Source organism: Hylobates moloch, unplaced genomic scaffold (genome assembly GCF_009828535.3).
Source record: "Hylobates moloch isolate HMO894 unplaced genomic scaffold, HMol_V3 SCAFFOLD_2, whole genome shotgun sequence".
NCBI classification, from domain to species: Eukaryota; Metazoa; Chordata; class Mammalia; order Primates; family Hylobatidae; genus Hylobates; species Hylobates moloch.
In genome coordinates, this window is record NW_026652277.1 from 34,594,189 (window position 1) to 34,610,917 (window position 16,729).

Genomic DNA, 16,729 nt, shown 5'->3' on the forward strand with positions numbered 1-16,729 from the left:
TGTGTTAACATATTAATTTTTTAGTATACTAATTCCAGGCTATTGAAGAAATATTTACAATGAGAGATCATGAAAAAGATTTATTTTTCTCATTAAAAAATATTTTCCAATCTTGAAATACTGTGTATCATTCTCATTACTGAACCATAAGGAGAAAACAATAGCTGGGAAATATAGAGAGAGTAGCCACAGTCATCAAGGAAATAGAAATTTTCATACTATTTGAATTGTTTGAAAAGGAAATTCAAACAATTTTTTTTCTTTTTTTTAAATTATACTTTAAGCTCTAGGATACATGTGCACAACGTGCAGGTTTGTTACATATGTATACATGTGCCGTGTTGGTGTGCTGCACCCATTAACTCATCATTTACTTTAGATATATCTCCTAATGCTATCCCTTCCCCCTTCTCCCACCCCACGACAGGCCCCGGTGTGTGATAGTCCCCCTCCTGTGTCCAAGTTTTCTCATAAACAATTTTCTTTTAAGACAGGGTCTTGCTTTGTCTTCCAGCCTGGAGTACGGTGGTACCATCATAGCTCGCTGTAATCTCAAATTCCTACTTGGCTGATTTTTAATTAAAAAAAAATTTTGGTGTGTGTGCAGGTGGAATCTCCCTATGTTGCCCAGGCTTGTCTTGAACTTCTGGCCTCAAGCAATCCTCCTGCCTGGGCCTCCCAAAATGCTAGGATTAAGGATTACAGGTGTCAATCACTGCACCTGGCCTCATAAAAACTTTCAAAAGAAAGATTTTTTTGGTTAAGAATGCAGAATTTTGAGAGACCAATTATTACCAAATTATGAAGAGTATATAGGCTGCACTTCAGTGGTGTAAGATTTAGGTAGGATCTGGCCAGAAGACCCACAAACACTGGAGTCCTGCCACTGATCAGCTACCCATCTCTGTGAAGTCCTTGAGGAAAAAGCATTCACTCAGGAGGCAGGCAAGGTAAATAAACAGTGTATTCCTAGCGGTACTCAGTTAGAAACACTCCCTTAGAGGTCTGCAAATGAGCTAGGAAGGGTGCTATGAAGAACTCCCTTTGTCTAAGTTATGTTATGTTCAATGGCTGAAACTCAAATCAGACAGAAAACATATAAAGCCGGCTTTACCATTTCCATTTTCAATCTCCAAAAATATGTATATCCAAGCAAAGAGTAATGTAGACTGCTGCAGACAGAATGGCCAGACAGGGCTTGAAATTCTGCATCAGTGCCTACGGCAACCATGGCCTAGACCTGAGTATGCAGTTTGGGTTGATATCCTTGTTTGGATCATCAAGGGCAAATGATGTCCTTAAGGACATAGCGGGCAAATTTACAAGCACCACTGGATTATCATACACGGCACATGAATTTTTCTCTTTCATCTCTGTGACTCTTTCTAATATGTCATGGTAAATATCTAGATCTTCTGAATGGGTATAGGTGGCAGCTTGGAAAATAAGGTTAAAACAACGTTGAGAGAATTATGAGGGTTTCTGACAGATGCAGGGAGAATCGAAGTTGGTGAGATGTTTCCAAAATATTGCAATATTCATTTTCCTACCATTAAAAAAAATCTTTGCCACCTCTCGTTTTGGATTATACGTCTCTTTCCCCATTAGAGAACACCTGAGGGCAGGGACTTTCTTATGCCTTTGTATCCTCATAACTTAGCAGGGATGGAACCTATAGTATATGCCAATTCGTGTTTTTTAAGTGCATAAATAATTTAGCTAGCTATTGAACAGAAAAAAAAGTATTACAGATACATCCTTGAGAAGCATATAGCCTCGCAAGGAGAGGGTTCCGACATATATGGCACAATGAAGCCACAGTAAATGTTGCACAGGATTGAGTGGCAAATCGTGTATGTACTACAGAGTATGAAAACTATAAAAACTTGTAGTAGGAACAAATTAACGTACTGTAGATCATTTGGAGGTGAGGTATGATCAAGGTAGGATTTGTCTAAGCCTTTGAGGATATTTAGAATCTGGACAGAATTCTTGCTAGAAAAAACAGCCTGCGAGAAGCAGAGATGGATTCTGACATAGATTCCTTAAGCCCCAAGGACAAGCTAGGTTTCTTTTGCCCAAAGTTGAGACTCATTGGTTTGGTGGGGTGGACTGGGCTTTTTCAGTGCCTTCGCTTTGCTTTATAAACAGAGATGAATCAATATTGTGGTTGCCTGGCTTCCGACAAAAGCGGCAGCTTTCAGTCACTTCCATGGCTTCAGTTGGTGAGCTTTTCGCCTCCTTTCCTGGTGTCCTCATTTCTTTTTTTTTTCTTTTTTACCCTTATCATCTTTGTGATTTTTTTTCTGGGTTCCCCATTTCTTGTCACCGCCCTGAGCCCTGGGTTTGTCTTAGCAGTTTGGACTATCTACAGGTTAAGATCAGAGGTGCTTTTTCTCTGTGAGTACGAGTGGGGCTGCAGTAGAAGCGGGGGAGAGCTTGCGGAACCCCAAGCTCTCTGCTTCATGCTACTGCATTTTTCTTTCCTCGGTTCTGTTGAGTCGGGAAGCAGATCAAGGTCAAGTTAGTCCTCAACCTTCCTAACGCGTTTTCTAAGGTTCTTCTGCACACTTAAAAAAGTTCGGGACCTAAATAGTTACCGGGATCCCAAGAGCTACGAGGTTTAGTTCCGCCTTCTTCGAGGCGCGCCGGGCTCCAGGTAGAGACAGCCGGGAAAGGTGCGCATGCTCCGAGGGCTCGGCCCAGGAAGGCACCTCCATCTCGCTCCCCAGAGACTGGGCCCGCCTTCTCCCCAGGCTTCCGGGCGGAGAGAAGTGGGCGGAGTCAGGGCCGGAAGCACCGGGGCGAGCGTCTAATCCCTAATACCCAATTTTGGTGGCGCGCACCTGGCAAACTGATGATTGTGTGGGACGTCTAATCTCTAGTCGCTCACCCCTCTACTTTACCACAGGGCTAGAAATCGATTTGAGGAAATCTGATACCAATGAGCGGGCGGGGAGACAACCCTACCGCTAATTTCCCTGTTTACGGAAGTTCTGTCGCGGCCTCCTCAGACTGGTGTCGGCTTCCTTTTTCTCCACACCTCTAGCCGCCTTGTTTTTATCGTTTTCGGCACCTGCCCTTCCCCAGCGCCCCCACCACCCCGAGCACTATGTATGATCGGGCTCCCCGCCTGCTCAAATTGGCTGAAGGTGGCAGCACTGAGGCCCATGTGGGTCCTGGATCCTACCAGGTACCTTTCCTGAAGCAGCAAGCGACAGGTAGGGAGAGGCAGAGCTCCTGTGACAGGCATCCTATCTTCAGCCTGCTCCGCTTCTGCGTGCTTGTGAGTTAAACATAGAGCGGAATAGCACCATTTTGTAAACATAACAAAACGTGAAGTAGGCAGGGAAAACACTATACTTTTATTTTACAGATGAGACTGATAGTATCACTTGTCCCATTTCAAAAGGCTGGTGAGCATATGGCTAGGACTTTTGATTCTACAATAGTTGTCTACATCCTATTTTTGATTGTGCAGTTTAGGTCTAGGATTTTGATTTCCTGGCTCTGTTGACATAATATATGAGTCTCCAAATCCTGTGCCCTTACCTCCTGCTGTCTCGTTGCTTTGTAATCCTGCCTGCCTCACATCTTTCCTCCCATTAACCGGAGACATTTATTTACTAAGATGTAGCTGATATTTCTATTTTGCAGTATTATTTAAAGATAGTTGCGTTTTTTTTTCAGACAGATTTTTCTGACCATCCTCATCTTCTCTTTTAACACACTTCAGGGGAGCCCCTTTTCTCCACATTCTGTAAAAAAAAGTTATATTTTTGACCAGTGGAGTGGGGATGGATAATTTAAATAATATTTGCTCTCCTCGTTTGTTTGCAGTTAGTGACTTAGTCAAAAATAAATACATCAATTTTGCTTTCTACTTTTTCTATTCTGATGATTTTCTGGAGCTTAATACCGTCCAAATGATAGTTTTCCTTAACCTACATTTTCCCCATACCTACACTATGTATTTTCAAGCAAATGCCAGGATCCATTATTCTGTTACATAACTGATCAGATAAGGATAGGTTTCGGTTTCTTGGGGTGGAGTACAAATCTGACTTCCGTCAGTGTTTCACATGTTGAATTGTACTGCTTCACAGCATCTGGTATCACTATTCTTGCAGCTTATTCTATGTCTTTATGTTAATGGAGTTGGGCATTATAAGCATTAATTCCCCCAACAGTGGCTAACAATGACCACCTATGACACTTTGCTATCCTTAATTTTGATGTAACTGACCACTTTCTTCTTGGAAACACTTCTTTCCAAAATGTAACATCATTTTCTCCTGTTTTTTTTTTTCCCAACTACTGTCTTGGAAGAGTGTCTGGAGCATGATTGGGACCTAATAAACCTTTGTTAAATGCCGAATCAGGGCATCATTTTCTCCCCCTCTCCAAGCAGTCCTTCATGGCCTTCTTTAAATGTTTTTATGTTTCTTGTTGATGAAAAGAGTCAAACTCTGTAAAATATTTTAAGAGATTTATTCCAAGCCAAATATGAGTGACCATGGCCTGTGACACAGCTCTCAGGAGGTCCTGAGAACATGTGCCCAAGGTGGTTGGGGTACAGCTTGGCTTTGCGTATTTCAGGGAGGCATGAGTTATTAATCAAATACACTTAATAAATACATTGGCTTTGTTCAGAAAGGCGGGACAACTCAAAGTGGGGGCTTCCAGGCTATAGGGAAATTTAAACATTTTCTGGTTGACAATTAGTTGAGTTCAGCTGAAGACTGGCATCAAAAGAAATGTTCAGGTTAAGACACAGGATTGTGGAGACCAAGTTTTGTTGTGCAGAGGAAACTCTCAGATGGCAGACTTCAGAGAAAGGGAGCAGGTTGTAAAATGCTTCTTATCAGACCTAAAAGAGTGCCGGGCTCTTAGGTGATTATCTCCTGGATCTGGAAAGGAAGGAAAACAAAGGGGAAAGGGGATTCTCTATAGAGTGTTGATTTTTCCCACAGGAGACTTTGCAGGGCAATTTCAAGATATGGCAAGGAAATATATTTTTAGGTAAAACATTTTGATTTTTTTCCTTGTCTCATAATGTTATGCCAGAGTCAGATTGGAAAGTAAGCCAATATATATAGTATTAAATAAAATCCATCTGATAAGAATGTATAGTTTGTAGGGCATGACTCCCTAGACCCCTTAGATAGGAATTTGGGCAAAAAAAAAAAAAAAATCAGAGCTTAGTCCTCATTTGACACATCTTTAAATGTTTATATACTGTACTTCCAATCCTTTGCTTGTTACTTTTCTCATATGTACTTTCTCATTTGCTGTCCATATTCTGATTCTGATGACTCCTAGAAGGAAATCTTAAGAGATACAGGTGATTTATGTCTCTAAGGTGAGCTTTCTCCTAATCTTTCAGCTTTCAACACTGCCAATCACTTTTGTTTTTCTTTTCTTTTTAATTCTTTTTTTGTTGCTGTTGATGTCCTTGAGTCATAACCAGTTACTTTTTTGAACATCTCTACCTAGATGGTCCCTGGTATCTGAAGTTTTAAGTGTCTGAGCTCATAATTTTTTCCAGCAATACTCGTCCCTTTTTAAATTTTTTTCCAGCAATACTGGTCCCTTTTTTAAAATTCCCTATTAGTCTATAATAAACTTTAAGTTTTGGAATTATTCTAGACTCTTTTCTCCCTGACTACTCCTGTTGATCATTAACACCTAATGATTCTATCTTCTCAGTGCCTCTTTGATTAGTTCCTCTTTTCCATTTAGCTGTCCTTGACTTAGTTCAAGCTCTCATTATTTCTATTTTGAATTAAACGTATAAAATATTACTTGTTTTTCCTTATTTCAGTCTTCAATCCATCTTCTATCTTGTGGCAAGAGTGATCTAAGATATATTACGTTATTTGTGAAAAAAAATCCTTTGTAATATCAAGGTTAACGTTTAAACCCCTTAACGTGGTTTATAATGTTCTTCATGTTCTGGGCCCTGACCTCATCTCCCATACCTCCACCTCCACCTGAACTACATTTCAGCAATTTCAGCTTTACAGTTTTCCTAAGTTCTGTATCTGCTGATATATTTGCCCAGTACACTGTTTTCTTTCTTCACTTGGCTAATTTGTATTTATTCTTTGAGATTCAGCTAAAGTGAAGTTGTTCACTGACTACTCTTTCTCAGGTTTTTCTTCTCTGACTCCTTAATGACTTTTATAGCACTTTGATTCTATATTGTAATTAATGTTAACTTATCTGGCAGACCCATTAAAATGTGAGCTGCTTGAGGGCAATAACCACGATCTTTACTCCATTATTCCTAGTTTTTAGCTGAATACCATAACACATAAGTTAAAAAACAAACAGTAATCTTGAAATAAAATTAAAATATAATGAGCCACATATAGCATAATTTAAAACTCTTGTAACTTGTAACTTTGCTTAGAGAGAAGTAAGGAGCATGTGGTAAAACCCCTTTACTGTTTTATAGGATAGTGTCTTGTTGATCTATGAGATAAAGTAGGAAATTCCATGCTGGGGAAATTTGAGCAGTTGCATCCTGTACATTTTGTTTTAGCAATACTAAGAGAGAATATGCTGATAATCAATAGAAGGAACAGGTATCTCTTTAGTGATTTCTCTGCTGGATTCTCTGGAAGATAATTTAAAAGTAGCTACCATGTCTTTCCTAGGTACATACTACCTCACCTACCTTTAGGACCAGTAACACGTTGGACTGTGCAGAAGTGTACAATTATTTCAGCTAAGGGTCAGGTTCATTTTATGGAGTATGATGTGAGAAGAACAGATGTAGGGACTTTATATAACTTACTTGTTATTTTGAATTTCTCAAGAGGAAAAGACCTTAGAGCCTTAGATACAGATACTCTTTATTCCCAACCGTTCTCTCCTAACTGCTGCTCTCCCACTGTCCCCTCACTGTAGCCTGCTTGGCCAGGCCTGTCCTTCAGGGTATTGTCTCTACATTTTCCCCAGGAAATTCTTTTTACCTTAATTGAAACTCAATTTCCTTGGCTGTAGGCCATTTGATCAGGGAGAATCTCTTCTACCCAGGAATTGCAACCTGAAGGGACAGGACTAAGCTGCTTTTCTTTCTGCTTTCATGAGGTGGGAGAGAGTGGATACTCAAATTCCAGATTAGTGAGAGCTATGCCTGAATTTCTCACGATTAGCTGAGAAGCAAACATCTCTTATTAAAGTAAATATTTTCCAGAGACAACCAGCCTAGTATAGTGTGATAAAAACATACTCCTTTTACTAATGTGACTACTCCTGGCATTATTGTGCCAAGGAGTATTTCATTGCTTTTTGGCTTATTTATGTAATAAATATCAGCTGTATATCAGTTATATCTATTGGTTCTCTATTAGTTAGCTAAGCTGGGTGACATCATCTCCTAAAAATATTCTCTCCCAGATTTCTTTTTTGGTGGGAGAGTGGTTATTAGCTTTATCTGCCACAGAAGGATAAGTTGGCTATGGTCTCATACCTGTGCCTATGTGCTTATGCTAACAATGATAATTTTATCTTATTAGCCTATCAGAATATAGCTGCATCAGAGAATGCAATCTATCTTTTTTAAAGTTTAGATAATAATATGTATGTGATTGCTGTATATGTTGTTGTCCTGAAGATGAGTACATGTTTCAAAGATCTAGTTACTGCTAATATGTGAAAAATGCCATTTTCTTTGTTTTGTGGCTGTAGTTGTGACTATAGAATTGGTCCTTTAATCACATACTGCCCACCTTCTTTCTCAGCATAGACTGACTTTTATTGCTTCATACCAGTTTGATTTATTTTCCTCTGCTGGTGCCTCAAACTCAATATATCCCGAACTGAACTAATTTCTTTCTTCTCAAAGCTCCTCTTCTATACACTTAATTTCTTCTTTCTGTCAGTTTGATTTGTAATTTGTAGTTGGCACTTCACTTGTCAATATATCCATATGTCCCGTATCAAACTCTACCATCTCTAATTCTGCAGAACACTCTTCTATATTTTATACTTTAATTATTGGCAGTGCTTTTTGTAGCATAATTGTCTATTTGTCAGGCTTACCCACTATTTGAGGGCAGAGTTTTATCTTATTCATTATTGTACCCTCACTGCCTATCACATATGCATGTCTCCCATACATAATAAAACATTCACTATTACAGAATGGATGACTAGTTTAGAATATCATTTGTTAATTGGTCACCCTCACTGTAAACATTAGGCACACAGCTATGAATAAATAAATAGGTAAGTTCCTTCTTTCATGGAGTGTATCATTATAAACATTTAAATTTTTTGTAGTTTTACTTGTGCTCAATATTTCTTGTATACTTTTATTGACAAAAGATTCTATATAATTAATTTTGGAAAACTTCAACGAAGATTTTATGAGTACCAGCTTTCTTGATTCTCTTTATTGCCCAATTATTTCATATATATGTATATTCTACCATTAATAATATTAATAATACATTGAGTACATGGCTAGTGTATTTTTTTTAACTTTTATATAAATTTCAGTACTCTGCAACTAATTTTACATTTGTTTAAGGTAGATTCATTTAGGGGCCCTGCTGTGTTCTGATGCCAGCTACCTCAGAAGTAGCCTGGGTTTCACTTTCTTCGTTTTCATATTTATCTCAGATTACCTTAGTGTTCATATGAACCTAAACTTAAAACCCTTTTATTGTGAGATAGAATACTTACATAGAAAATCACATAAAATATAAATGTAGACCTTAAAAAGAAGATATTCAGTTAAAAAATAGATCTGCCATCAGTGAGTACAGGAAAACAAAAACAAAAAGCAAAAGAAAACAGAAATAGAACATTGCCAAAATTTTCTTTTCGGTCTTTTTTATTTCAATGTTTTCCTTCTCCCCTATAGTTAAACACTATCCTGATTATTATGGTAATAACTTCCTTGCTTTTCTTTATGGATTGTTAAATACTGTTGATGAAATGACCCCTTTATCATTATGAAGTATGTCTTTTATCTCTGTTATTCCTTGTTCTAAAGCCAGCTTTGTCTGATTTTAATATAGGCACTCCAGCTTTTTGGATTCATGGATGCATGTTATAACTTTTTCCATCCTTTTAATTTCTGTTTTTATATCTTAAGAGAGTTCCTTATAGACAGCATGAAGTTTGGTCTTACTTTTTTATTCAATACGACAATCTCCGCCTTTTAATTGAGGTGTTTAGAACTTTTATAATTAATTTCACTATCAATATCTTCGAGTTTCAATATGCTCTTTTGCTATTTGCTTTCCATTTATCTCATCTGTTCTTTTTCCTTTTTCCCTACTTTTGTTGCAGGAATAAAGGTTTTTAAAAAATAATTCTTTTTTTATGTCCACTATTGGCTTATTTGCTATACCTCTCTTGTTTTATTTTTAAGTGGTTGCCTAGGGTTTACAATATGTATTTCTAATTTATTACAGTCTACCTTCAAATAATATTGTACCACTTCGTATATAGTAAATAAGCCTCACAAAGTATGCTTCCATTTCTCCCAGCTCACCCTTTGTCCTATTGTGGTTGTACATGTTACTTCTACATCTGCTATAATGCTTAATAAATTGAGACTATTTTTTGCTTTAAGCAATTGCAGACAGTCCTTTACTTATGATGATTCAACTTACATTTTTTTTAAATTTTGCGCGATGGTGTGAAAGTAATATGCATTCAGTAGAAACCAAACTTCCAGTACCCACACAACCATTCTATTTTTCACTTTTAGTACAGTATTCAATAAATTACATAAGATATTCAACATTTTATTATAAAATAGTCTTTATGTTAGGTAATTTTCCCCAACATTAGGCTAATGTAAGTGTTCTGAGCATGTTAAGGTAAACTAATCTATGCTATTATAGGTTATGTATATTACATGCAGTTTCAATTTACAATATTTTCAAATTACAATGATTTTATTGGGAAGTAACTCCATCACAAGTCATGGAGCATCTGTATTTTTTAAAGGGATTAAGAATTGAGAAAAAATGTATTTTATTAATCCACAAACATTTGTTATTAATTCCATCCAGTGTATTTTTTGTTTTGTAAGTTTGATTTGGGTCTTTTTTATATCTTCCCTTTATCTTCTCATCATGTTCATCTTTTCTCTACCTTGTTGAATATATAAAGAATATTTATAATAGATAGTATTCTTGTCTGCTAATTCCACCTTTTCATTTCTCAATCTGTTTCTTTTCATTGACTTTTCTCCTCTTTATGGGTCATGTTTTCCTGAGTCTTGAAAGTACACTCTCTGGTAATTTGTATGATTAATTTTATATGTAGTCTGAGTGTGTATGTATGTGTATTTATATGTGTATTTGGAATGAAATCTGGTTCTTGTTTTCTGGCTATTTACCCTGAGTAAGTAGAATGTTTCACTGGTATCCTGAATTTCTCAGCTCTACCAGACAACTGTTGCCTTTTCAAAATGAACCTTGGCTTACTTTTAAGGATTTCTGGTCTTGTGGTCTTTGTAACTTATTTGGAGGTCAGTCTGCCTTCTTTCCTCCCTTTCCCTTCCTTTTACCTTTCCCTCTCCTCTTCCCTTCTTCTCTGATTTGGGATAACCAGCTAAAACCATCAGTCACTAAATTAACACCTTGAATTTTAACATCATCCATGAAGTTTTTCCTGATCATCTCAATGTGGATGAGAACTTCTCTCCTTTTTGAATTTGCATGTGTCTTCCATTATGGCGTTAGAGATGTTTTTCCTTTTTTAAAATTATTTCAATACTTTTCTTAATGCTTCAAGATACTACTTTTTTAGAGGTAAGATCTATATTTTGCTCACCTCTTTTATGTTGCAGTACCTAACACAAATAAATAATTCTTGACATTGGTTGCATTTTAATACATGTGGGCGTCAAAAGAAACACATTATTTTATTTTAAATAGAGTATCTTTTATTATTAGTCCAGATTAGCAAGATTTTTTACTATATTGATTATCACCGTACATTCTTACAGTAGCACACATTTTCCTTTAGTATACAAGATTTAGTGTAAAAGTTTTGAGTCTTCACTTGCATTCTTTTATTACCTGTTTGAATATAGCTGCTGCTCTATTCTCTCCCATCTCTTCTTTGATATCCACATTGCTTAAACACTAATAATTTTTCCAATACAGATCTTGAATTTTTTAGAATCAGTTTTTCGGTAGAGTATTCAAGTTTGTATAATCTTATGATTACTTGTTCCAAAGAAATTTATGTCTTGTATTTGTAAACGTTTGTTTAGGGTCAGCCAATCAAGAAATACTTACTGATACCAACTGTGTGCCTAGGCAAGGAGACATGACCAATTATCTGCTGTAAACCCACTTTAAATTATTTCCATCTAAGGTGTCTTTACAAGTTTATATATGATGTTTTCTACAAATAATATATGCTATTTAAAAATATAAAACAATGGTCTTCTGAGGATGAAAATGTTTTATCAGCTAAATATAATTGCCATTTTCATCCCCACCAAAAGTAATTAGAAGATAAGTGTGTTTTATTTTCTTTAGTTTTTTTTTGTTGTTGTTCAATAAGTCCATTTCTTTAGGTTCTTATATTTAATATATTAATAAAAATTCTGATCTTATATCAGATTTAAAAAAATGTAATTTCTCTGACTAGACATTAGTTCTGAAAATAAAGTCTTAACAATTGAGGATACTCAGGATTATATATATTTTGAGTGTTTTTTTCTGAAATCCTTGGACTCCTATCTTATCTGCTGGTCATATGATTTTATTTTTATAGGTAGTTATGCACCATTTCTTTCTTTGACTGCCAGAGAAAGTACTTTTACCATTGCCTCTAGCATTGAGAAAGCTGTTCCAGGTCCAGGACACTATAATGTTTCAGAAGCACAGGTAACTTTATAGTTACTATAATTGACTTAATAAAATCATGTTTTCTTCCCTGAATAGACCAAATGTCATTTGTTGTATTTTATTTTCTGCTCATGTTGTCTTCTTTCACTTTCAATTTATATTTTATAATTTGAATAATGGAAAATAAATGTATTCGATGTTGGTTGCATGATTGGGTTGGATGTTTTTCATTATTCTACATATTCTATAAGACACAAAACATTGTTACATGCTATATGGTCCTTGAGAATGAGAGAATAGGACTCTTGAATGAATTATGGCCCATGGAAGTTGTGAAGATAGTAGAAATGCGTAGAAGAGGAATGGCATTAGAGTGAAAGAATTGGTTTTTGTGCCATGCTTTAAAGCTATAGCCATTGCCATTGTCCCATCTGCCTCCTGTTTCTGCACAGTCTCAAGAATCTGTGACCAGATTATCTTCAATGGTTCATTCATGTTTAGAAATAGTAGATATAACTCTGATATCTTCGTAGTCATGAGTATCACCTTTTGCCATTTTCACATAAATTTTGCATTTATATGTGTTGGCTCCTAGCTGATCCCAGCAGACCTTTAACTCACCCGTTGGAGGCCCAGATAAAGTCCTTGTTGAAGTGATCGATATAGATGCAGATTGCAGTTTGATTGTATGATCATAGAGCCTATGGTAATGGCTTTTAAATTATCAAAATTTGGAAAGTTCTTCTCTTTTCACAGAATTTTACTTTTTGTTCAACTTGTTAGTGTTTTTGTAAAATAAATCATTAAAGTTATTTTTATACATCTACTCTTTAAACATAGAAATTCTGCTCTTTTTAAAATAGTAATCAAGTAGTGAATTGCCTATTTAAAAATAAAATTTGACTCAGTTTTTAAAAGGAGACCTCCTTGGTATATTTCTTAAAAGCTGAGTGAAGTTGAATAAGGTGCCCGCTAGAGATAGGCTCTGTGAACAGTGACTGTGAACAACTGGACATGTGAAAAGGGCTATTTGTAGATCAATGACTTAAAATCTTACCTGATCAATCAAATGCCAGCCGCTGTTATCAGAAGTCATCTTTTTGAAATGATTGCACTGTAATTGTTTACAGGAATCTTTATGATGTAATTTTACTCAAATTAATTGGATATTAGTCAATTGATAATTTTCACATTCTGGAGAATCCAGATAGATATCATGGAGAGCCCTGGAAGATTCCACTCAAATGTTTGCTCTGTAATAAACAATGTTTAAAATTAATCTGAACATAAAACCAAGCTGTTGTTAATAAGTCTTTATAATTTTTTCTGGAAATGACCAAAATGTTATTCATGAAAATAATTAACACTAAACAACCTTGAAAGGTTTGCTTTTTCCATGGAATATGAATGCCAACTTTTTATTTTTTATTTTCTTTTAGTTCATTTCAGGGGTAAAAGTTTTTCTAAGGGCCTTTATTCTTGCTCTACAGCTTTAGGAATTCCCATCTCTGATTTCTGTTTTAAAACGGTTTTCTTGCACTCTCTCAAAGTGCTCCAAGTACAGCAAATTTTAGTTTTGAGTTTCAAGTTAAAACTGACAACTATACTTGCTGTCTTCTCTTACTATCCCCTTTTACTAGAACTATATCCTCAGTCAATAGTAAACTTTCTTAGCTTGCATTTTAAAAATATTTTCTGATAATGATTAATATTTATCAAGTAGAAATTAATTGTAAAGTGCTTCTTTTATATATCAGAAGGTTTTTTTCCCTCCATTTTAGTGTAACATAAAAGGAGGCCATAGTCTACAAAACCGGGAGAAACGTTTTAAGAAGTTTATTTCAGATAATCCAGGACCAGCAAGCTATGATCAGTCTTATCCTAGAACACAAGATATCATGAACAGAAAAGTATTAGAGACCAGAGAGCATCTTCAGTCAGTACGTTTATATTTTAAATTATACTTGTAATGACATTTTTTAGTTAAAATAGTAAAGGTTTAATATTTTATGTGATATGAAGTACATTTAAAAAGCCTTCCTATAAAAATTAATTTATTAGTATTTATATTTTAGTTATTTTATAAGTAAATAAACTTTAGTTTTTAACTGTATTCATATCTAACTTCATTTTTGCTCCTAACAAATCTATAGTCACTTTCAATATCTGTGGTGAATAAAAAGTAAGGGAAATTTTACAAACTACCTGAGTGGTTTACCTATGTATAGAGGAAACTCTGTCTTAAGTACTGTTAATAATATATTTCCTTCCTGGTGGCAAGGAAGGAAAAGAAATATAAATAATATAAGTTAAAAATATGATTCCTGAAGTAAAAAAGCTTAAAATTTATATGGGAGATAGACAAATAGGTAGCTGTTAATTCAGGACAAAATGTGACAGTTGCTAAATGAATGATCATGTAATGAAATGCCATAGGAATTTAAAGGTGGACTACTATATTATGTGAAGGCATAATTTATGGAAGATTTATAGAGGAGGTGGGTTTTGACATGTCATTGAAGAATAGAGTTGGAATCTGGATCCCAAACTGGAGTATTACATGAGCGAAGATACAGAAGTGGGATTTTTATGGAAGGTAGTGAGAAGGTTATTTTAACTAAAATGAAGAATTTGTACAGAATACTAGTATGTGGTATGTTTAGAAAGGTACATTGGGTGCTATATAATTACTAATTTTTACATAAAAGGCTACCTCTTTGAAATAAATGCTATTATTGAGCAGATTTGGTCACTGTTTGTTTAGAGTGGTACCTTCTCTTGTCATAACTTTTTCATGTAGCTCATGTTACATTTTAATCAGTTTTTTGCTTAGGAAGATATATGTTAAGGTTAAGTACTTAGTTGAATAATATCAGTGCAGTGACAATGAGGTTATATTTTGTAAGTATATTTAAATATCAGGTATTTCGTGTGTGGAGACAAAGTAAATGTTCATTTACTTAGGGGGTTTATCAAATATTTTTTGAGTGACTTTGTGGCCATACATAATGCTAGATGTTGGTAATACATAGAAAAAATTGTTGCTTCTTGAGATGTATAATTTTAACAGGAAAATAACGAATGAAATTCAGTATAATACTATTAATGAAATGCTATCTTAGAGCCATAATACAGTGTTCACTAGTAGCTCAAAGTAGAGAGTCTTTGGAGGGAATAGGGGAAACAAATTGGACCTGATCTTGAAGAAGGATTCACCAAGTAGTTAAAAAGAATGGGAAAAAATATTTTTTCCCACTTTATGTGCAGAAAAAACCATATGAATAAAGACACTGAAGTGTTTGGTAGTATGATATAGTCCAGGAAAGAACAAAGTTCTTTGGAATGTTTGGAATACAGGAGCGAAGGCAGAGTTGTAGGAATAGAGACTGGAGGTAGGGGCTATATTTTGGAAAGTCGTGTGTTTTTTTTTTTTGAGACGGAGTCTCGCTCTGTCGCCCAGGCTGGAGTGCAGTGGTGCGATCTCCGCTCACTTCAAGCTCCACCTCCCGGGTTCACGCCATTCTCCTGCCTCAGCTTCCTGAGTAGCTGGGACTACAGGTACTCGCCACCACGCCTGGCTAACTTTTTGTATTTTTAGTAGAGACAGGGTTTCACCGTGTTAGCCAGGATGGTCTCGATCTCCTGACCTTGTGATCCACCCGCCTCGGCCTCCCAAAGTGCTGGGATTACAGGCGTGAGCCACTGCGCCTGGCCTATTTTGGAAAGTTTTGACATCACACAAATACTTTTTAAATATACGGAAAGGAGGGAAAGCCATTCAATGGTTTCTTATTTTAATTTGGTAATTAATCCCATAGGTATTACTGAAACTACTTAATGGTTGTCTTTAATTTGATAAAAAATAAAATTCTGGCTGGGTTTGGTGGCTTATGCCTGTAATCCTAGCACTTTGGGAGGCCGGGGAGGTGGGGGCAGATCACTTGTGGCCAAGAGTTTGAGACTAGCCAGGCCAACATGGTGAAACCCTATCTCTACTAAAAAATTACAAAAATTAGCTAGGCATGGTGGCACACACCTGTAATCCCAGCTACTTGGGAGGCTGAGGCACGAGAATCGCTTGAACCTGGGAGGCAGAGGTTGCAGTGAGCCAAGATCATGCCACTGTACTCCAGCCTGGGCACCACTGTGAGACTTTGTCCACCGCCCTCCAAAAATTATATTAAAAAAGAAAAACGGCTGGGCTCGTGCCTGTGATCCCAGCACTTTGGGAGGCTGAGGTGGGTGGATCACCTGAGGTCAGGAGTTCAAGACCAGCTTGGCCAACATGGTGAAACCCCATCTCTACTAAAAACACAAAAAAATTAGCCAGGTGTGGTGGCATTTGCCTGTAACCCCAGCTACTTAGGAGACTGAGGCAGGATAATTGCTTGAACCCAGGAGGCGGAGGTTGCAGTGAGCGGAGATCATGCCACTGCACTCTAGCCTGGGCAACAAGAGCAAAAACTCTGTCTCAGAAAAAAAGAAAAAGAAAATTCTGCCAGTGATAGTACGTTTATAACATAATTGTACTTGGACATGTGAACATGTGACTATAGCATTAATTTATTCATGCAGAAACTTCAGGAATCAATATATTCTTAATAATTTCAGTTTCCCAGTAACTAAGTGCTTTAAATGCCAATACTTTTATTTGATATATTTTATATTATATTTGTAATATATATTACACCTTCATGTTTTTATTTAAATTATAAAATATTTTACATTAAACCAAATTTTGATAAAAGGATAATCACCCTAAAACTTCTGACTCTAACATTAATTTTCTGTTAATTTTTGTATAGCTTCTTTTGGTATTAAATTATATATGTATGTGACTTTATATATTTATATATAATTTCACATAACTTAGCTATATTCATAATTCACTTTTA

The 16,729-nt window shown here is 35.9% G+C and overlaps 1 protein-coding gene across 2 annotated transcripts in view; it reads left to right on the forward strand.

Moving 5' to 3' along the window:
• The first annotated feature begins 2,813 nt into the window (after positions 1-2,813).
• Positions 2,814-16,729, forward strand: part of STPG2 (sperm tail PG-rich repeat containing 2) — a 688,703-nt gene continuing 674,787 nt past the window's right edge. For both annotated transcript variants that reach the window (XM_058432763.1, XM_058432765.1), the window contains exons 1-3: positions 2,814-3,221; positions 11,761-11,873; positions 13,616-13,774. In XM_058432763.1, the coding sequence (XP_058288746.1) occupies positions 3,113-3,221; positions 11,761-11,873; positions 13,616-13,774 (381 nt within the window). In that variant the 5' untranslated portion in view covers positions 2,814-3,112. The remainder of the gene's footprint in view (positions 3,222-11,760; positions 11,874-13,615; positions 13,775-16,729) is intronic.